Source organism: Pieris brassicae, chromosome 5, assembly GCF_905147105.1.
Source record: "Pieris brassicae chromosome 5, ilPieBrab1.1, whole genome shotgun sequence".
NCBI classification, from domain to species: Eukaryota; Metazoa; Arthropoda; class Insecta; order Lepidoptera; family Pieridae; genus Pieris; species Pieris brassicae.
In genome coordinates, this window is record NC_059669.1 from 386091 (window position 1) to 408236 (window position 22146).

The window sequence follows — 22146 nt, forward strand, 5'->3', positions numbered from 1 at the left end:
GCCAATAATAAAAATAGCCAATCACAGATTAGGGTAAAAAACCGCCTTCACCGGGGAAGGCGAGGACCTTTACTTCGCACTTCGCTCACTACAGTGAGCTTCCGTCCTGCCCTTCAGGCGATTGACCGCCCCGCGACGGCCCAAGCCGAGGTTCGAGTCTCACAGGAGACGCCCTTGCGCTAGCCGCGGGATAAAACGCCATTCTGGCCGAGCTACGCTCGCCAAAACAGCCCGAGCTGAGCTGTAAAGGCCCTTAAGGCCAACAGCGAGATTCCATTCTCAAAAAAAAAAAAAAAAAAACAGTACAGAAGCTAATGTAATGTTATGAGTGTCAAGCCACAGATGTTTAGTTTTGTTGTTTGACAGAATAAAAACCTAGACTTAGTAAGAGATAATGCTTTCATGACTTTGATTAATACCTCAAGTCATCAAACGGCAAGTCTATCTGCTATCATTTTTTTAGTTGAATTTACTGCAGTACTGCTATCTCCACCCCTTTTTCGCTTGGTTTGTAAATCATAAAATATGTTGTTCCCTTGCTTGTTTAAGTTATTTACTGATTTTAAAATAATTTAATATTAGGTAGCAATTCGTGTTGACTGACCAGAGTCCGCGAAAAACGAACATTCCAAAATATTGAGTCCACGATTGGAACAATCCAGTTTCGGAAGTAATTGAAGGTAAAATTAGTTTTTCTAAATTATTTATTCAGTTAATTTGTTAATATCACCTATCGGCTAAGTGAGTTGATTGATTTAGTGGTTTCAGATTTAAGAATGGCTCAAACTATGACGTTCGGTGACTCATGCGCTCCATTAACGAGTCACGCATGGAATAAGGAGCGAAATCGTTAGTAATTTCAATATTTCTGCTTAATTTCTTGTACCACTACAACTATATTATATATACATTTTTGTATAATTATTGTTTTAGAAATTGCATTCTCACCCAACAACAATGAAGTTCATATATATCAAAAGGAAGGTAATGATTGGAAACAAACTGATAATCTAGTTGAGCATGACATGAGAGTTATGGGTATTGATTGGGCTCCAAACACTAACAGGATTGTGACTTGTTCAGTGGACCGTAATGCCTATGTTTGGACTCAAAATGAAGAAGGAAAGTGGACGACAACATTAGTCCTTCTCCGTATTAACAGAGCTGCAACTTGTGTAAAATGGTCACCGATGGAGAATAAATTTGCTGTTGGTTCAGGGGCTCGCCTCATCTCTATTTGTTATTTTGAAAAAGAAAACAATTGGTGGGTCTCAAAACATATCAAAAAGCCTATTCGCTCAACTGTGACAACTCTTGATTGGCACCCTAACAATATTCTTTTAGTTGCGGGATCTACTGATTTTAAGGTGAGGGTCTTCTCAGCATACATCAAGGATATTGAAGATCAACCTGGACCTAATGTATGGGGTTCTAAACTTCCCCTTGGCCAACTTTTGGCAGAATTTCCTTCCGCTGGCAGTGGTTGGGTGCACAGCGTTTCCTTTTCTGGTGATGGCAATAAAGTAGCTTGGGTGGGCCATGACAGTTCCATCAATGTTGCTGATGCTGCTCAAGGTAAAGCAGTTATCAAACTTAAGACTGAGTATTTGCCGTTTTTGGGTTGCATTTGGGTTACAAATAACTCTTTAGTAGTTGCTGGACACAGCTGTATTCCTCTCCTATATTGCCATGACGGTGATCAAATCAAGTTTGTAGCCAAATTAGACAATACTCAACGTAAAGAGTCTGGAGGGCTCTCGGCTATGAAGAAGTTTCAATCACTGGACCGTCAAGCACGAATTGAAACTAATGATACATTCCTAGACTCTATCCACCAAAATGCAATTACCTGTATAAACTTGCACAAAGGGTCTAAAGCCAATGCTAAGAAGTTCAGTACATCGGGCTTGGACGGTCAGCTAGTCATTTGGGACATGGAGTCGCTGGAGAGGTCTATTGAAGGACTTAAAATTGCTTAAAGAATAATTGATGCATTTAAGTATTATTTTATTTAAATAATTATAATGAATAATATAATCAGTTGCATGTGAGCTCTGAAGTCACTCAGAAAAATGAATCATGGAAAGCCGTGAACAATTATCACAATCACAGTTTTATCAGTCTAGCCAAAACAACAAGAGTAAGCAATGAAAAGAGTGAATTCAGCTCTCGGACTGTAAAAAACATTCAAATATACAGAAATAAACTATAATTTATAGATACAACAGCTATCTTTTTATTACTATACAATTTAAGTTTTAACTTTGATAATTTATATAAATTAGATAAATTCTACACCACGCTCTATTAATCGCTTTTAATACTACTGAAGTACTGATTGCTGTCACTGATTGAATTAAAAAATTATGAAATAACCAATCTCTTATTAACTCGGACCTAATATAGTTAGGCGAGTATAGTTTTTATAAATGACTGCACCACTTAAAAACGAAGTCATGTTAACCTATGAAACTATAAGGCCATTTGTTATTAAATATGTAAATCAATTTATTGCGTGTTGGATATTATATTAAAGACTGGCCCGATTCGTATAAAGACCCGTCGAAGAACTGACCGAAGCTCCGGCTTCAGATCGAAGCAGGTGATCTCGCACAGCAGGGGGTAGTAATTTGACACGTGCGCCGCAAACTGAAAATCATTACGCATTTATTAGTTTTCGCAGCAGTATTCAAGGACTAGGGTATTCACCTTCATCTAAATAGTTCTTTAATCAGAATGATCCCGGGAAATTCTTGTAAAGTAAACCAAAGTGTTTAACCTTTTGTTTATGATTACATAAATACATAATAGGTAACGTAAACTACAAGCGTTTTCTTTGTGTAAAAGGTCATTAGGTAACCAGCCTTACAGGTTAAAGCTACACGCGAAGGCTAAACTTGTGTCACGAAATTTACTAATAATGTTAAGTGATCGATGAAACATAAATATACAATGTAATATAGTTTCATATTTATTTCATATCTATAAAAAAAATGTGTAATTAATCTTATTTAAACCTTAATCAGAGTTGTCTATTAAATGATATCTAAAAATTATGATATATCTGACGAACGGTTGAACTGAGCTACGACATTTATTGGTCGTCTGATTTTATTAGGGATCACACTGAATGACAAAAATTTGATTCCAATCACATTTCATATAATTAATCTTATCATATAGTATCGCTGTAATGCTTCATATTTCAGTGCTAATAGACTTGAATCTTAATAAGACAGTACACCTGCACCTTACGACGAATAAATAACATCTTCGTTAATTTTCGACGATATATAATAAATTGGGAGTTATGAACGATTTTTTTAACGAAAAATACAGAACACAAATGTACAAAGCTGATCAATTTTACTGCCGGGACTTAGTTAATATTTATTCACGATAACATGACAAACATTTAATCTAATCATATGTTGATATATTGAGTAGATACTTGTTTAATTAAAGATGTGACAAAATTAGATTGATTATTATTTAATGTTACGTTCTGTCATTTATGTAGGTATGTCTATCAATTACACCAAGAGTAGGTATATACTAGTTGAGTCGCTGCCTAGCTTACCCATATGCGAAATAAGCTAGGCTAGGTATATCTACATATGATACATTATGTCTGTAGGTCAATGCCGAAAACGTGTCTTGAATAAGTAATTATAACATCAGTCGCAATAATGAGCCATGTTTAAAATTATTAAAATATTTTCCCGTTTCCATATTTAGAATTTCCTTTGACAATATTTTATGGGAAATATACTCGGATTACAAACGGTTTTATAAATGATTTTTGTAATTACTTTCCATTTTTTTTATATAAGTACAAGGTTGTTCAAGTAAATGTTTAAGAGTAAGTTAACCATTTAGTTGTTAATAACGATGACACAACTAACTTGTGAATTAAGAGGAGGCAACAATATTTATTTACATATTAAGTAAGAAAAACAAACTTACTCTTTCATCTGGCATCTTTAATATCCGGGTGAGAATGAGAAGAAGGATGGAGGTCCAGGCATCCCGATGGGCTTCGTTATTAAGTCCCGCAAAGTACTCCAAGGCCTCACAACATATAGTTATAAGACTGTTCTGTACCGCAGGCCAATGACTCCGCCGGGTCTCGTCGCTATACATTTTAAATAGTATCCGCAATACACACGCTAGCGACTGCGTCTCCTGTTTCAACATATTAGGTTTCACTGAACCCTTGAAGTTCGCTTTCCACAACACATTTCTTTGCACATTATTAGTATTGAATGTCTTCGCGAACCGATGACTGCACATAAGACATTCTACCAGACGTAGTAAGTGTGGCGAGCTTAGCAGTCTATACATGCCTTGCTCTTCTCTTTGACATTCTTGCTCGGTTCCCGGATGTCCACCCGTCAATTCGGCCGCTGCTAGGGCTAAAGTCTCTGCGTCTTCTTTTCTTGAGGTCGCAGGATAAAACACGATATTGTCAATAGTTTGAATGAGTTCCAACTGTACGACACACTTTATGAGAAGGCTGTTAAAGACGCGATTCGATGATTTAATTTCGTCACCCCCTTGTGGCTTTTTGAGAATACCATGCCGCACGTGCTGGATCTCTCCATCTTCGTTCTCTTCAGGTTTCCAAGTCAGCAATGAAGTAGGAAGGGTACTATTAAATATATCCAGCATAATTTGACACGTTTTGCTCCATGTGTCCTCGGTGAACTTCGTTCCGTTCGATATGACTAGATTTTCTAAGCAATTCGTACCCGATCTGGCAAGTTGTTCATTATCCTGTTGAACGCACCAATGTAGTTGAGCATACAGCTGCTCTAACAATAAGGAGCCTAGAATGTCGAAATATTGTGTAAATACATCCACTATGGCGTACAACGCGTGGTTACATGTTGTAGTCATCCATTCGTTCTTCTCTAATTGATGTTCAGGCAACTTCATATTGTCAAATATTCTGAATAATATATTAAATAGATCTCTCCACCAATGGGGACGGAATGCATCACCATGCGTTTTTATAATTTCAAAGAGGACAGTAAGTCCTCTTGTTCGTACATCAAGCTTACAGCGACTCACAACACACGAAAGTGAGAACAGTAGAGGGAACCATCCTCTCAACCAGACTCTATCCTCTTCTGGGGCCCCAGGTTCTCCTTCCAGGCCAGCGTGCTCCGCGAACAAATGTGGAGACGCACCTACGGCACTCGCACAAGATCTAACCAGTCTAATAGCTTCCATCGATGTATCTGGAAACTTAGCATTACAGGCAAACTCTGACAGACATTTAACAGCATCTTGGAATGAGTCAATCATGGCTGGAAATTGTTTTTCGTATAAGTCTGTAATAATTTTTCCAGTCGTTTGGAATGCTAGATCAACGATTGATTCGTCCTGATCACTGGCTGCTAAGTGAAATACTGAAAATATATTTTTCCATCCAGATTTTATGTTTGGTGCTTGTGAATTAACCATCTGTGCGATACAGCGAACCACCATATCTCTGATAGTTGGTGAGCTATTCTTTTTCATTATATGTTCGAAAGGACGAAGGAAGTCCTTTTGGAATTTGAAGTTAGCAAATTCACCTTTCTCTATAAACTTCATGGACAATTGTCTCAAGGAGTCAACCGCGAAGAAAGCTATATCTTCGTTACTACTGCATCCTACTTTATTGAAATGATCGCCAAGCACTTGCCAAATACGAGACCATTGGAGCCTGATACGCCCCATGTTGTAGTATGAAATCTCCACTATTTTTTGCAGAGAAAACATACGAGGATTAGACGGATGGCTTAACTCATCAAGAGATACTTGGCAAAGGGCTTTTACAAAATCAACAATAGCGTCACCATCCAGTCTGGTTGATCCTGTAAATATTCTGTCGACAGCGACTACAACACTCTGAGAACTTGTTTCTCCAATATGTTCTTTTACGCTGGGGTCTAATGCCATCAAACTAAATTTTAATGCATCAGGTTGAGGTTTTATTCCAGACCCTGAGAGAAACTGGGGCCGCACCCCAGTACCGATTAGCTGTGCGAGCTCTAATTGTGAAATGCATTTGACCACGTCCAACCAACTAGATCCAAGGTAGTTGCCATCAGTGTGCGCCACTGTTATCAAAGTTTTTATTGTATCAATATTCTTAGCTTTCATTTCTGTAATGGGGGAATTGGCTGTTAGTAGTGTAAAACGCGCTAACGCCTGCACATATGCATCCCTTTCCAGTGACATGTGGAATATACAAGCAATTCTTACCGCACATCTGATGCCATCTAAACATAATGATGCTATTTCAGGGTCATCACAATCCTGTAATCCCACTGAGAATGCGGCTAAAAATGGTGTCCATGCCATTTTGAACATAGGTCGCACATGCTCCACATGCTTGGCTGTAGTGAAAGGTGTCTGAACATGTGACACTGATTCCATTAAGTTTTTAGCAGCAGTAGATATTTGTTCCATCTCCATGTTCCAAGTGAATTTACGCTTCTTTTCATTGGTAAACATATGCTTCCCAGGTTTTGAGGTGTTCTTCATTTTAATTTCATGGCCAGCTATTTCATCATATATTTGAGATAGATATTCACGAGGTAAATCATTGTTGTCACTAATACCACTATTTAGCTTGATGTATTGTTCTTTAGTCATTTTAGTCTTTACTTGTGGCGAATGCAAATCAGTTGTTAGCATTATAATGGAAAATGCTAATACATAAACTGTATCTGCACTTGTAAAAAGAGTGTTTGTTGGGTTACATTCACAATACCGTGCAGCAAATTTTTCCATTAATCTATCAATTTTCTGGGCTTCTCCTGGCAACCTAAAGCCTTCTAGAAAATATCGTAAAGCAGCTACAATGTCCATATTAGCGAAGTTCATTGAGTCAACATAAGCATACATTACTTCTTTTGAATGATCATCATTTTCCCCTAAGTATTCTCCAATAAAGGTCTTATCAAGTCTTTCATCGGTCAGTAACCACTCTGCTATTTCTTTTATGGATGTTCCCAGTAAAGTTTGGTCCTGCAAAAATGCTACACCTTTTTTTGGTTTTCGGTTGAATAAATCAATTCCAGTCTCCCACACCTCTTTTTGCTGTTTCAACACTTCAAACTGTTCAGGAGAGTCTAAAGTTTCTCTATTTCCAATGTTACTTGACCCAGTAGAAATTAAACTAACACTAGAACCCCCATGAGACTTAATACTTTGATGGTCAGACTCCTCCCTCACAGGTCTCTCACCAAGAGTTGTCTGCATGTTTGGATTAATATACAACTCTTTGCTCCATTCAACCATACATTTTAGTATTGAAACAAGGCATTCTAGACCTCTTATTCTCATGGATTTTTCTTGATTTGGAGTGGCACCAAGTTCAACTGCTTGTCTACCTTGTGCAATTTTTGATACATCATTCACCAATCGTTGGAATAAGTTTGCAGCTGACAAGTCACAATCATAGTTGACATAAATGTCAACAACACTTTGAGCATCTCCACAAATCCTTGTCAAGGCTTGAATAACCATCCATTTATGTTCAAAAGTGGAGCTAGTTGTCTCTAAGATGTTCATAAAAATCTCCTTGAAGAAAACTTCAATTTGCTTCTTTAAGTGAACCTTGAAGTTCTGAAGTAAAGCTAAGAAGATAGCCAAAGAAAGTTCAAAAACTTCAGGCACAGAACTAACTCCGTTTTTAGATAAAGCTACACAGAGATACTGTTTAATTGCTGTTATAAACATTTCATTATTTCTAAATACTGGACCTGCATTCTGAAGGATAGAAAGAAGAAGATGTAAGGACAAAATCTTAGATCTTAGCTCATGTGATTTAGGGTCTGGTGTGCCTTCAGGCAGTGGTTTCATAGATAATTTGCATAAAGCTCTGAAAACTAAGAATGCATCTTTTTGCAAAACATGAGTGAATTTTGCAGTAACAGAATTATCATTCTCTGAAATTACATCAACACTTTCTTGTGATGGTATTCTAGGGATGGGGGTTTCGCTTTGAATTTGCCCAAGACTGTCTTGTGATACACTGTGACTATCTTGAGTATCAGATGGGATTTCATTATTATCCGGAATATTTTCAACATTTCCTTCTGTCTTCTTTTTTGTTGCAATTGATATAGCATTATCAATTACCGAGTCAACAATTTGCCGTGCAATTAGCTTGGCTTCTACAACATCATCAATAACCTCTTCTGTGTTGCGTGCGTCTTTGTTTTCTTCACTAGACACATGATTCGATTCATCTGAGACTATATTGCCATTAGGAATTTTGTGACATACATCACTAGATTGATTAATATTATTCTCTGCTTCAAGTGCCTGATTTTCCATTTTTGTAAATATAACATTAAGCATTTGGGTAAGAGTGGCTCTGGCTGTAGTTTGATTGATAAGGTTTTTACTAGCCAAGTATATGTTATAACAAGTTCTAACAGCAAGAAGCACTGTGCCCTCATGAACTTCAACATGTTGACTTGTAATAACTGTTAGTAGGGCCTTAATAATTTGCAGTTGCACACCTTCATCTGTTTGTGGGCCATTAAAGCAGCTACAAATAGTTTCAACGATTCTATCAATAAGGAGTTTTCTTGGTGTAGTTGAGTCTGGAATGTTTCCAGTCAAATGACCATAAGCAATTAACTTCTGAAGACAATCCAAAGCAGTCACAACTATTCGAGATGCTTTACTCTGGCATGCTAGTTCAAATGGTAAGAAATATTTTTCTGCTGTGATAACATTGGATGCATCATTTTTAGGTAATGGTAATGTGCCCGATATAGGACTTTCTGATGTTTCTGCTTGACCACCATTTTTTAACTCGGCTTTTATTTCCTCTGAAACAATTATTTATATTAAAAACACTAATAATTTAAAAATGAGTAAATGTCTCTGACAGTTATTTTAATTTTCGTACCAAATGGTAAAATAGGAAATACAAAACAATTTTTTATCATTGTGATCACTCTCACTTCATGTTAGAATATTGGAAAATAAATGCACAAGTAAGCTACTTATCTTGTTATGTAAACAAAATTATTAATATAATTTAACCTGTAACAGTATACTGTTACCCAACCAAATTATTAGATAATGTTCTTTTTTGCAAAAAATATTACAAAATTTCAAGAAGTTATGGTTGTATCGCAATAACGTATAATTAAAGTTTATTGAGAAATTCTGATAATCTTATCATCAGAAAACAAGTGGGGATACCTCTTGTTTTCTGTTCAAGGTCAACAATACACTTACTTTTCGTACACCTATCGAGTTAAAACTTGATTTAATTTTACTAATATATATAATACAATAAATAGTAACAGCGGAAAACAAGCTGCGATACGCCAAGATGGAAGAAACCTTACCAAGAGCGACTTCGCAGGACTTTTTCAGCTGACTATGGTAGGAGCGTTTTATGTCCTTATCAGCCAAAATCTTTTCTAAAGCCCTGACTATAAACATTTCTTTAGTCTTGAGGTTGGTTTGCATCGTTATTGCAATAACTACTCCATTCGTACTAATGGGAGCCGAGTTGCACTAAACCTGATTGCTTGATCATTTAAAGTTTATTTTTATAGAAGTACTAATTATATGAATAACGCACATTCACAACGCTCATAACAATACTCTGAATTAAATTTTTCGCGTTTCCATTCGAGTAAAATTTAATGCGAATATAAATTACGACCTTTTTGCCTAAGGATTTCGTGACACTTCACACCTCATCACAAACATGTCAAATACTTTGGATTGTCATGTTACCGTGAATGTCATAATATATTGAACATATGCCACTCAGATTCCACCTATGTTATATTGTAGTCTTTGATTCTCCTGGCAATATTATACAGTCTACAATCATTATACTAAAAATAATTATTATTATTATGACGTCAACATATAGGTAGATTTAGGATATTATTATCATACATATAGTTGTGCGTGATAAACTAATGTCAAAAACGTTTTACATTTGACATACTGCTCGAAACTTAATGCTCATCAATCTGTTAATTAATATTGACTTCATTAAATGTCACCCATTAATCTCAATTCCTATTTTTTTACCCCATAATCTTTTTATACGTCCATTATTGATAATGTTCAAGGATAATATATCATCCAAAACAATGATAGGGACAATTACGGGCCATAGTCTCCATAATAAACTTTAAAGAATCTTTATGTCCGAGGCGCGTCAGACAGCCCCCTGTGCAGAGGCTGTTTCAGCGCAAAGAAGAAGCCTGCGAAGTGCCCTGTGAAGTTCTGTGCTTTTGGAAGGAGTGAGGCTGGCTTAGTTAGCCAGGACTTTACGCACAATGGACCTATTGAGCGTCTAAGTGCGGAAACTGAGTCCACACATACATACATACATTTATATTTTTTATTGGTATATTTTACTCTGTGGTAATCTGTTATCATTTTTACCTCTACTAAATCGGTGTACCACAATTTTATTCTATGGTGGTTCCATAAATTCAATAATCAACGAAAACTAATTTTGTTTTCATGAAATTAATATTTTGTTAGCTGCCTTTCATTGGATTTTAGGTTGATTTATTATAATTTATCAAAATTGCTTCCACAATGACTGTCACGCGGGTTGCAGAATCCCGCACGGAATTTAAATTAAAAAGTCTCCCGGAGGACGCTATATCAAGTGTTAAGTTTGCACCGAAATCTAATCAGTTTCTCCTTGTGTCTTCTTGGGACTGTTCTGTTAGGCTCTATGATGTATCTGCTAATATTGAAAGACACAAGTACAATCATGAACTACCCGTACTGGATGTTTGTTTTAGGGTACGTAACATTTCATTATTAATAACCTCACTATCTGTAGCTTCGTTTATTTCAGTTTATTATGATAACTTGTATATTTTAGGATGCTGTACATTCTTACAGTGGTGGCTTAGATCAGACGTTAAAAATGTACGATTTAAACGCCACTACAGAAACTGTATTAGGTGACCATAAGGGTGCTATACGTTGTGTGGAGTTTGCTGCAGAAGTGAACGCCGTGTTAACTGGAAGCTGGGATGGAACTGTCAAAATGTGGGATAGCAGAGTGCCTAATTGTGTAGGAACATACAATCAAGGCAATGAAAGGGTATGTGTGCTTGCTAAAGAAATAAGATCATAGCTAAATGTTTGGTATGATGTAAGATAAAAATAAAAAGTTGTATGCTTGGAATTTTTGTTAAGCTTTTAAAATTAACAAACATGATAATTTTTTCAGGTTTATACTATGAGTATTGTAGGGGAGAAATTTGTAGTTGGAACATCCGGGCGGAAGATTTTTGTATGGGATGTGCGTAACATGGGTCATGTTAATCAGAGGAGAGAATCGTCACTTAAATATCAAACCCGTTGTATAAGAGTATTTCCAAACAAGCAGGGCTATGTCCTGAGTTCTATTGAGGGTAGAGTGGCTGTTGAGTACTTGGACAGCAATCCTGAAGTTCAAAAAAAGAAATATGCATTTAAATGTCATAGAATAAAAGAATCAGGTAAAATAAATATAATTCTCATTGATGGCATGTTTAGTTTAACAAAATGGTTGAAATTTCAATTTTCAAATAGTATGTAAGCTCCATATCACAATAGTTTGTTTGTTCAGCAAATTTTTAATTATTTAATGTACTTGTATAATCTTTTAGTTTTTATGTGATTGACTTGCGTAACTAATGATAAAACTTATTGTTAAATGATTTAGTATTAAATTAGATTTTTTAGAATCTAAAATATGTATTTTAAAATAATTTTGTTTTTTTCAATTTAACAGGTGTAGAAAAAATATACCCAGTGAATGCAATTAGTTTTCACTCTGTTTACAACACATTTGCAACTGGTGGATCCGATGGTTATGTTAATATTTGGGATGGTTTCAATAAAAAGCGATTGTGTCAATTTCACAGGTACATATAATTTTTTTTTATAAGGTAGTTATAACCAATGGATCAAAAAAGATTGATTATGCTATTCACATCATAGTATTAAAAGTAATTAATACATTTAATTAAATCTAAACAATATAGCCTGGAAGAGATTATTCATAATTGCTATATTCATCTGATTACAGTTAAAAGACGACAATAATCGTCCTTAATACTTTGGTCCTCCAAGTTAAATACTATAAATATATGAAGTAGAGCAATAAATGGGACAATTTGTTATGAACTAATGTAATTTTCAGATACAACACAGCAGTGTCCTCTCTATGTTTCTCTCATGATGGTTCAGCATTAGCTATTGCCTGCTCCCAATTAGACGAGACGGAAGCTGAGGATCCGAAACCAGATGACACAATCTATATCCGATATGTCACAGACCAAGAGACAAAACCTAAATGAAAGTGTATTTAAAGTGGCCTGGATTTAGGGCATACTGAATACTCGGAGAGTATTAGAGTGTTTCCCTCTATGCATTCTAAATCCACAACCAAATAGTTAAATTAAGATGTCTGGACTGATTCTTAAAGCCCGTGGAGAACTTGCTAAATATTTTGCATAGTAATAAAATTAAAAATAATATCAGTTTTAATTTAAATTTAATTAAAAGAAGGATTTAAAAATTGCTGGCTGTGTTTTCTATGGACCGTTCCACGTTTTTATTGCTGAGCATTTTTTTTATTGTAATCTCAAATATTTTCCTTTAGATTGTTTGAATAAATGTTTTGTATATAATATAATTAATTAATTGATGAAATGTTTATAGCTAACGCAACTGTTCTGTATTATACATGTACTGATCGAATTCTAGACTAAACTTTTTTCAAAGTATTGAAAGCAGTACTAGAAAATTTGGAAATAGGCTGATTGATCAACAATTTGTGAGAGAAACTGATTATAGGAGCTCTCATAAATCTTCAAAACTAGTTTTTTGTTCGTTCGTAACTGACTTCTGCCCACGGCTCTTGTATTATACATGTACTGATCGAATTCTAGACTAAACTTTTTTCAAAGCATTGAAAGCAGTACTAGAAAATTTGGAAATAGGCTGATAGATCAACAATTTGTGAGAGAAACTGATTATAGGAGCTCTCATAAATCTTCAAAACTAGTTTTTTGTTCGTTCGTAACTGACTTCTGCCCACGGCTCTTGTATTATACATGTACTGATCGAATTCTAGACTAAACTTTTTTCAAAGCATTGAAAGCAGTACTAGAAAATTTGGAAATAGGCTGATAGATCAACAATTTGTGAGAGAAACTGATTATAGGAGCTCTCATAAATCTTCAAAACTAGTTTTTTGTTCGTTCGTAACTGACTTCTGCCCACGGCTCTTGTATTATACATGTACTGATCGAATTCTAGACTAAACTTTTTTCAAAGCATTGAAAGCAGTACTAGAAAATTTGGAAATAGGCTGATAGATCAACAATTTGTGAGAGAAACTGATTAAAGGAGCTCTCATAAATCTTCAAAACTAGTTTTTTGTTCGTTCGTAACTGACTTCTGCCCACGGCTCTTGTATTATACATGTACTGATCGAATTCTAGACTAAACTTTTTTCAAAGCATTGAAAGCAGTACTAGAAAATTTGGAAATAGGCTGATAGATCAACAATTTGTGAGAGAAACTGATTATAGGAGCTCTCATAAATCTTCAAAACTAGTTTTTTGTTCGTTCGTAACTGACTTCTGCCCACGGCTCTTGTATTATACATGTACTGATCGAATTCTAGACTAAACTTTTTTCAAAGCATTGAAAGCAGTACTAGAAAATTTGGAAATAGGCTGATAGATCAACAATTTGTGAGAGAAACTGATTATAGGAGCTCTCATAAATCTTCAAAACTAGTTTTTTGTTCGTTCGTAACTGACTTCTGCCCACGGCTCTTGTATTATACATGTACTGATCGAATTCTAGACTAAACTTTTTTCAAAGCATTGAAAGCAGTACTAGAAAATTTGGAAATAGGCTGATAGATCAACAATTTGTGAGAGAAACTGATTATAGGAGCTCTCATAAATCTTCAAAACTAGTTTTTTGTTCGTTCGTAACTGACTTCTGCCCACGGCTCTTGTATTATACATGTACTGATCGAATTCTAGACTAAACTTTTTTCAAAGCATTGAAAGCAGTACTAGAAAATTTGGAAATAGGCTGATAGATCAACAATTTGTGAGAGAAACTGATTATAGGAGCTCTCATAAATCTTCAAAACTAGTTTTTTGTTCGTTCGTAACTGACTTCTGCCCACGGCTCTTGTATTATACATGTACTGATCGAATTCTAGACTAAACTTTTTTCAAAGCATTGAAAGCAGTACTAGAAAATTTGGAAATAGGCTGATAGATCAACAATTTGTGAGAGAAACTGATTATAGGAGCTCTCATAAATCTTCAAAACTAGTTTTTTGTTCGTTCGTAACTGACTTCTGCCCACGGCTCTTGTATTATACATGTACTGATCGAATTCTAGACTAAACTTTTTTCAAAGCATTGAAAGCAGTACTAGAAAATTTGGAAATAGGCTGATAGATCAACAATTTGTGAGAGAAACTGATTATAGGAGCTCTCATAAATCTTCAAAACTAGTTTTTTGTTCGTTCGTAACTGACTTCTGCCCACGGCTCTTGTATTATACATGTACTGATCGAATTCTAGACTAAACTTTTTTCAAAGCATTGAAAGCAGTACTAGAAAATTTGGAAATAGGCTGATAGATCAACAATTTGTGAGAGAAACTGATTATAGGAGCTCTCATAAATCTTCAAAACTAGTTTTTTGTTCGTTCGTAACTGACTTCTGCCCACGGCTCTTGTATTATACATGTACTGATCGAATTCTAGACTAAACTTTTTTCAAAGCATTGAAAGCAGTACTAGAAAATTTGGAAATAGGCTGATAGATCAACAATTTGTGAGAGAAACTGATTATAGGAGCTCTCATAAATCTTCAAAACTAGTTTTTTGTTCGTTCGTAACTGACATCCAAAAGGAGAAGATTTACAAGATGTAAAGTTTTAAAGGACGCTTGGTCTATTTATTAAAGATTGGTTGTTAGAACAATTTGCTAATGATTGACCGAATTATACTACAAAAATTATTCTTGTTTTCGCCTACTTTGAAAAATTAAAAGTTTTTTAAATAAGATTTGTTTGAATAAAGTGTGATAATTTAAGGTACCTCAGGTGATCTTAAAATAGTCCTAATTTAAATATTTCTCGTCAATCCTCAACAACACCGATCGTGTGTGCGTAATTACATATCTATACTTCAACCTTACCCTATTTGAGATCCACATTTTTAGCGACTTGTATCATTGTTCACGCATACTTCCAGTGCCAACATTTACTTCATTTCCGTAATTTTTAATTTGCATTTGACTATTATGAGGAAATCAATCAATAAAGCGATCCATAATATACAAACATACACAGTTAAAAATTTAAACTGCGTATAAAACGATTTCAATATGTAACAAATTGTCGATCTTTAATTTAAACTTACGTATTTATAAAAAAAATACAATCTATTTGCACTCCTTGAAATATAGTAGTTTTCTCTTTGCATAAACACAATTTGCCAAAAAGAGATTAAAAGCAAGCAAGACTTGAGTTCTTGGACTTGGGACCTATTCATACCTAGTAATAATTTGTAAATGGGATTGACTGTGACTACTTACTGAGACAGATGTTTGTATTTAAGGTATAAGTTGGAATAAAATAATATAAATTTCATGTTATGATTTCATTTATTCCTTGTTTTCAATAATATACAGCACCTGACACGTCAATAATTCCAGCACTATACTTAACAATAATGTTTTTTTGTGCCTAACAACCTGAAATGTTATAAAAGATTAATGACAAGATCTGCTGAATTGGTTTACATACATTTTCATAAGATTCAAATATTTCCCATGTTAATTAACTTCGATTTTCGATCGAGTTGTTTTACGATGTAACTTTAAAAAAAACTCAAAAGGATATTATCGAATAACTTGTCGCAAATATTACCATTCAATAATCATACTGTACGGTTCCTTGGTCAACGGCATGCTTTAAATAATAGAGGTTTATTGATTTACTCAATATTTACCATTCGCGTGTTACAATAGAATATGAGCGAAATAATGACGTGCTAATTGCTATATACCGAATGAATACAATTTAACAGTCAAAGAGAGTGCCTACGTCTGGCTATGCTCTCGGGTGTAACTCCCATGATTTAGTTAATCGCTATGAAACGAATAACTGTATGTAGAAGAGAGTGCCTACGTCTGGCTATGCTCTCGGGGTGTAACTCCCATTATTTAGTTAATCGCTATGAAATGAATAACTGTATGTAGAAGAGAGTGCCTACGTCTGGCTATGCTCTCGGGGTGTAACTCCCATGATTTAGTTAATCGCTATGAAACGAATAACTGTATGAAGAAGAGAGTGCCTACGTCTGGCTATGCTCTCGGGGTGTAACTCCCATGATTTAGTTAATCGCTATGAAACGAATAACTGTATGAAGAAGAGAGTGCCTACGTCTGGCTATGCTCTCGGGGTGTAACTCCCATGATTTAGTTAATCGCTATGAAACGAATAACTGTATGAAGAAGAGAGTGCCTACGTCTGGCTATGCTCTCGGGGTGTAAATCCCATGATTTAGTTAATCGCTATGAACGAATAACTGTACGTAGAAGAGAGTGCCTACGTCTGGCTATGCTCTCGGAGTGTAACTCCCATCATTTAGTTAATCGTTATGAAACGAATAACTGTATGTAGAAGAGAGTGCCTACGTCTGGCTATGCTCTCGGGGTGTAAATCCCATGATTTAGTTAATCGCTATGAACGAATAACTGTACGTAGAAGAGAGTGCCTGCGTCGGGCTATACTCTCGGAGTGTAACTCCCATGATTTAGTTAATCGTTATGAAACGAATAACTGTATGTAGAAGAGAGTGCCTACGTCTGGCTATACTCTCGGAGTGTAACTCCCATGATTTAGTTAATCGTTATGAAACGAATAACTGTATGTAGAAGAGAGTGCCTGCGTCGGGCTATACTCTCGGAGTGTAACTCCCATGATTTAGTTAATCGTTATGAAACGAACAACTGTATGTAGAAGAGAGTGCCTGCGTCGGGCTATACTCTCGGAGTGTAACTCCCATGATTTAGTTAATCGTTATGAAACGAATAACTGTATGTAGAAGAGAGTGCCTACGTCTGGCTATGCTCTCGGAGTGTAACTCCCATGATTTAGTTAATCGTTATGAAACGAATAACTGTATGTAGAAGAGAGTGCCTGCGTCGGGCTATACTCTCGGAGTGTAACTCCCATGATTTAGTTAATCGTTATGAAACGAATAACTGTATGTAGAAGAGAGTGCCTACGTCTGGCTATACTCTCGGAGTGTAACTCCCATGATTTAGTTAATCGTTATGAAACGAATAACTGTATGTAGAAGAGAGTGCCTGCGTCGGGCTATACTCTCGGAGTGTAACTCCCATGATTTAGTTAATCGTTATGAAACGAATAACTGTATGTAGAAGAGAGTGCCTGCGTCGGGCTATACTCTCGGAGTGTAACTCCCATGATTTAGTTAATCGTTATGAAACGAATAACTGTATGTAGAAGAGAGTGCCTGCGTCGGGCTATACTCTCGGAGTGTAACTCCCATGATTTAGTTAATCGTTATGAAACGAATAACTGTATGTAGAAGAGAGTGCCTGCGTCGGGCTATACTCTCGGAGTGTAACTCCCATGATTTAGTTAATCGTTATGAAACGAATAACTGTATGTAGAAGAGAGTGCCTGCGTCGGGCTATACTCTCGGGACGTAACTCCGACGATTTGGTAAATCGTCACGCTTATAAGTGATCGATATGTACATCCATGGCACGTACAAACATAGGAATTTGTCAAGCTTGTAACTGAGCAAGAATGTACGAGCCTTGGCACGTATATAGGGATCATCACGCTTATAATTCTAAGATAGCCCGCTTTTTTTTCGGATTTTTAATATGTCAGATTAGTCTTGATTTGTTTAAAATGTAAGTTTTCCATACAGAGTATATAAATTCGTGAGAATTGGTACCCTAATTTATCGAATAGCCGATGTGGGCGTTACAATCGAAGCAAATCAACAAACGGACAAAGCAACGATAAGCCCCGAACATTCTCAAGCGCTCTTGTTTGTTGAGATGATTCAAGTGCCCGTTCCTGTCAAATTAAAAATACTGACTCGGATTTTCTAAGCATTTTACACACCTTATACGACCATATTGAAACGTTCAAATTAACACATTTCGCGGGCATACAAAGATTTTGCAATTAAATTTAACAGCTATTTTGCGAGCTTTTGTGCTTCTTAATACTGGGCGGTAAGGTTCATTCTATTGTGGTAACTTAATGAATTTGCATGAAGAAAGTGCAGGGTCGGTCCAAATTGCCAATCAAACAATGGAGCTGTTTGCGACCACCTTCTTAGAAATGTTGGCTTGCTTGTAATGGCGATATGTTTGCTAATACCATATTCCTCGCACTTGTCTAATTGCATTCACTCATAAGGAAATGCGTAATTTTAACTAATACGGATATGTTTCGAAGGTAATAATATCCAAGTGTCTATTTCAATATGTAAATACAAATTGTTTTAAAGTAAGTTTATATTATAGCAAGTATTAAGTTATTTACATGTTATGGAGACGGACTATTTGCAGATACTGTAAAACATATTAAAAAGTGTCGTTTGATCTGTGGATGTCAGATCGTTGACTATTGTGTCGATGAGTGTTAAAAAGGTAACCAGTTCGTGTGTTCCGAATTATTAAAAAGAACTACTAGACTGCTATCCAATAAATGTATAAATAGATCAACACACACATACTCACTCACTCCATACATAAATCAAGCTATATATAATAAACAAAAATCACGTGGGCAGTGATCTGTGATTCGTAACCTTTGATTCATAATAAATGTTTTGGACGTAATATGGCAACGCCCCTTTTTTCAAGAGCAAAAGTATAATCATATATACAATCATTAGGCCAAACTACAGTATAAACGGTAAAACTTAAACTTCAGATAATTCACATTTACCAAAATATACCAATTCCTGTACGCAGACACACAACCAACAATATTTCAATCTAAAAGTTGATAATAATTCATAAATAATTTATTTGCATGACACTACTACTCAGCCACTAGCGTTAAGCAGCCTGTTCTAGTAAATAAATAGTCAATTACTCCAGTTATCTATTTAAATGGCAACACTTAACGAGACGCGGTAAGCGATCTGCCTGCGGCTACTGCCCACGTCTTAATAGTCCTCATAAATAAAAATCAACACTTTGTATCTGTTTTTAATAGAAGTAATACTTTTGCTGATACTGCGATCGGATTGCTACTGTAATTGCATCTGGATACTATCACATACTATTTAGATACTGTTGAGTTTGTATTTATTCAAGAAATTCTAATATTAATCATTTCAGTGTATAATATTTAAAAAAAAACTGCCAAAGTCACTAGAGTCCAGTCTACATATAATAGCCGTTGTAACCTGAAATGTCTATCAACCAATCTCTTCATTAATATTATCGCAGGACGTAATATTCAATCAAGACATGCCGAAATCATGGTTAATTAGTTAGTAACAAAAGAAGGTATCGAAATATTAATTATATAAACTTAACCAAAGTTAAAAACACATATTTATTATTGTTATTATTATCCCAATGAAGAACAATATACAACTTTCTCACATCGAATGACAAATTGCTGGTGAATTAATACCGAGTCGAGTTTGTACGGATAAATCAAAATGCACAATTCGCGCAGCGGGCTATACATTTTCATTATTTGCAACGATTTTCCTTCATTTTTACTTACCTTAAACATAGTATGATAAGATTCAATATTGTCCATATATCGCGTAAAATAATTCGCTTAATCGACAACTATATTCTTGCTCAACGCATGAGCCTTATTTTAAATTGATTAAGGACCATTTTTGCTGTTGCCAATGCGTTGAATTTTGCTGAATGGTGTTAAATATACTTGGCGGAGAGAGGATGTTATTGCTCAGTGTCTTCAAGTAACAGTAGGGATGGGCAATTTACTTCGCCGGCTTAGCGTGTCCCTTATATTTTATATAATCCTTACATTGTAATTTATATCATCTGCTGTGGAATAGGATTTTCTGTCCAGTGATAAATAGAAACAGTATTGGCGCAACACTTGCTAATCAAACACTGACAAATTCGATGCTTTGTGCGCTTTAATAGAAATCTTGTTATGTGGTCTCGTTGTGGGGCCTAGCTATTATTTATTCTTTACTAACACACTCTTAGTATATGTACACAGTATTTTCTATTATATTCCAGTATAGTAAGTACATATATTCTAAAATAAAAAATAACACAATAAATTTCAATAAATAAGTTCTTGAGAGTACACAATTTATCGACATTTAGACATTACCACATCCCTTTTTGGCATGGTCTCACGGTATGATGTGTTCTACAATGCTTAAGTATTGCCGGTGTTCCGGACATAAGTGCTTATTTGATAATTCATATTTTATTGGTAAAAATCGCTTCAATAATATAAGAGATTGAAAGGTAGACATATATTGAAATCTTACCTTGAATAAGTGCATAACTCATCCTTGTCATTAGGAGACTCGTGGAGGTTAAGCTTCATTTATTGTAGCCGACATATAAATTGTTTATTGCATCTAACCGAGAAATAATTGATAACGGAAATTTGAGTATTGACTAGACTGTCAAATTGATCTAAATCTACATAATACAATTTATTGGACGAAAACACAATACAGTATTTACAATTTTCTTCACTTAATAAATAATAAAGTAAAAATAATTAAGTTTAAAAAGTTTGGTTGCTGTGGTAGTGTACCTTTAGCGCTGGCAGCATAATAGCAATAGTTTTAAACATCGATAGATATTGTACAACACTAAAATACTCAGAGTGTTCTGTATCATAACAAATGCGTTCTAAAGTCGACTCCAGTGCAGCAAGGGTTAATAGTTTCACTAATTTGACAAATTGCTCACTTTTACACCTGCAATTGATTCAGGTGTTCCGTGGTGATATTGAACTTTAAAATACATAAAGGTAAAACTATTGCCATAAAAAAACATTAAAATATATTATGTTTTAGTCAATTTTTAAGCACGTATGGCAACAATTAGAATCAAAGGCACATAAGTATGTGTAGATGGTTGAAGGGTAAAGGAATTCAATTAATATAAACTTGTAGCATCAGAAAAATCAGGAGAATTAGAATCTATATCATCATTAGCGATATGTGTAGGTATCTGTATGTATGAGTGGAGGTATACGGTGGCAACTTTCATATGTACTATGTTGTACATAAGATTTGCATATAATTTTCATATTTTCTATCTGACTTTAGTCAGGGAATGCGTGTAAGGTGTGGCTTTGTATTTGTGTATGTGTTCAAATCGGCTTGATTCAGTAACATTAAATGTCTAATAGTGTTCTAATGATAAATTTTTTGAAAGAGGTACGAAAGGGTAATTATGTTTAATATTGAAAAAACTTTATTAAACGTTGGAGGAACTGAAAGTAGTGGGTATTTCTACTCCTAATAATAAATCTGCAACTGAGTTTATCTGTGGTATTTTATGATTTTATTTTATATTATATTAATCTGGTGGAATCTGCGACACATATATTAAACGTTTATAACAAAATATACTGTATAAGGTTTAAACGTGTTATCGGTTATTTGTCTTACATTAAGTTTATAAAATTAGCGCTGACGCATGACTTACCCACGTTAAATCCGATATATACTGTTTTGAATACTTAGGACATCTCGTGAACTAGCTTTACTAAATGAATTATCTCAATTAATAAAACGGGCATTTAGTTATTATTTATATTATTCAAAGTACGAAGCCAATAGGGAGCAATTATTTACGTATGCAAATCCGAGTCTTTCTTTTCCCATTATGTGAATGATTAATACGTAAGCCGGTATTTGTTGCCTTTGTTTACATTAATTAAATATGACCATAAATTCCATTTATTGACCATCTTTGAAACAATATATCTAAGCTTCGTTTTGCACATTTAAATTGCCTACAATTTCAATGCAGCTTTTTACCTTAATACATAATACAGCAGCTTATGCGCTTTTGGTGGCCTTTT

At 35.0% G+C, this 22146-nt stretch overlaps 3 protein-coding genes across 4 annotated transcripts; 2 read left to right on the top strand and 1 right to left on the bottom strand.

Moving 5' to 3' along the window:
- The first annotated feature begins 399 nt into the window (after positions 1–399).
- Positions 400–2225, top strand: LOC123710400 (actin-related protein 2/3 complex subunit 1A-B). 2 transcript variants are annotated; one of them, XM_045662264.1, is made up of 4 exons: positions 400–507; positions 583–680; positions 760–849; positions 934–2225. In XM_045662264.1, the coding sequence occupies exons 3-4, from the start codon at positions 777–779 to the stop codon at positions 1977–1979; spliced, it is 1119 nt and encodes a 372-aa protein (XP_045518220.1). In that variant the 5' UTR covers positions 400–507; positions 583–680; positions 760–776; the 3' UTR covers positions 1980–2225. The 2 variants fall into 2 exon arrangements, with proteins under 2 accessions (XP_045518220.1, XP_045518219.1); XM_045662263.1 differs by having other exon boundaries at positions 769–849.
- A 99-nt stretch (positions 2226–2324) lies between these two features.
- Positions 2325–9745, bottom strand: LOC123710399 (brefeldin A-inhibited guanine nucleotide-exchange protein 1). Its single transcript, XM_045662262.1, has 3 exons — positions 9369–9745; positions 3967–8840; positions 2325–2649 (listed from the first exon to the last, which is right to left on the bottom strand). The coding sequence occupies exons 1-3, from the start codon at positions 9490–9492 to the stop codon at positions 2509–2511; spliced, it is 5139 nt and encodes a 1712-aa protein (XP_045518218.1). The 5' UTR covers positions 9493–9745; the 3' UTR covers positions 2325–2508.
- Positions 9746–10456: 711 nt separating this feature from the next.
- LOC123709601 (mitotic checkpoint protein BUB3) lies at positions 10457–15676 on the top strand. The gene is made up of 5 exons (XM_045661034.1): positions 10457–10803; positions 10886–11110; positions 11240–11510; positions 11786–11918; positions 12197–15676. Exons 1-5 carry the CDS (start codon positions 10591–10593, stop codon positions 12351–12353), a joined length of 999 nt encoding a protein of 332 aa, XP_045516990.1. The 5' UTR covers positions 10457–10590; the 3' UTR covers positions 12354–15676.
- Positions 15677–22146: the final 6470 nt, after the last annotated feature.

Coding starts and splice junctions, on each gene's coding strand:
- LOC123709601 (XM_045661034.1), top strand. CDS start 10,591: ATGACTGTCACGCGGGTTGCAGAATCCCGCACGGAATTTAAATTAAAA. Junction 11,111..11,239: donor ACAATCAAGGCAATGAAAGG/GTATGTGTGCTT, acceptor TAATTTTTTCAG/GTTTATACTATGAGTATTGT. Junction 11,511..11,785: donor TCATAGAATAAAAGAATCAG/GTAAAATAAATA, acceptor TCAATTTAACAG/GTGTAGAAAAAATATACCCA.
- LOC123710400 (XM_045662264.1), top strand. CDS start 777: ATGGCTCAAACTATGACGTTCGGTGACTCATGCGCTCCATTAACGAGT. Junction 850..933: donor ATGGAATAAGGAGCGAAATC/GTTAGTAATTTC, acceptor TTATTGTTTTAG/AAATTGCATTCTCACCCAAC.
- LOC123710399 (XM_045662262.1), bottom strand. CDS start 9,492: ATGCAAACCAACCTCAAGACTAAAGAAATGTTTATAGTCAGGGCTTTA. Junction 8,841..9,368: donor GTCCTGCGAAGTCGCTCTTG/GTAAGGTTTCTT, acceptor TAATTGTTTCAG/AGGAAATAAAAGCCGAGTTA. Junction 2,650..3,966: donor TAAAGATGCCAGATGAAAGA/GTAAGTTTGTTT, acceptor AATGATTTTCAG/TTTGCGGCGCACGTGTCAAA.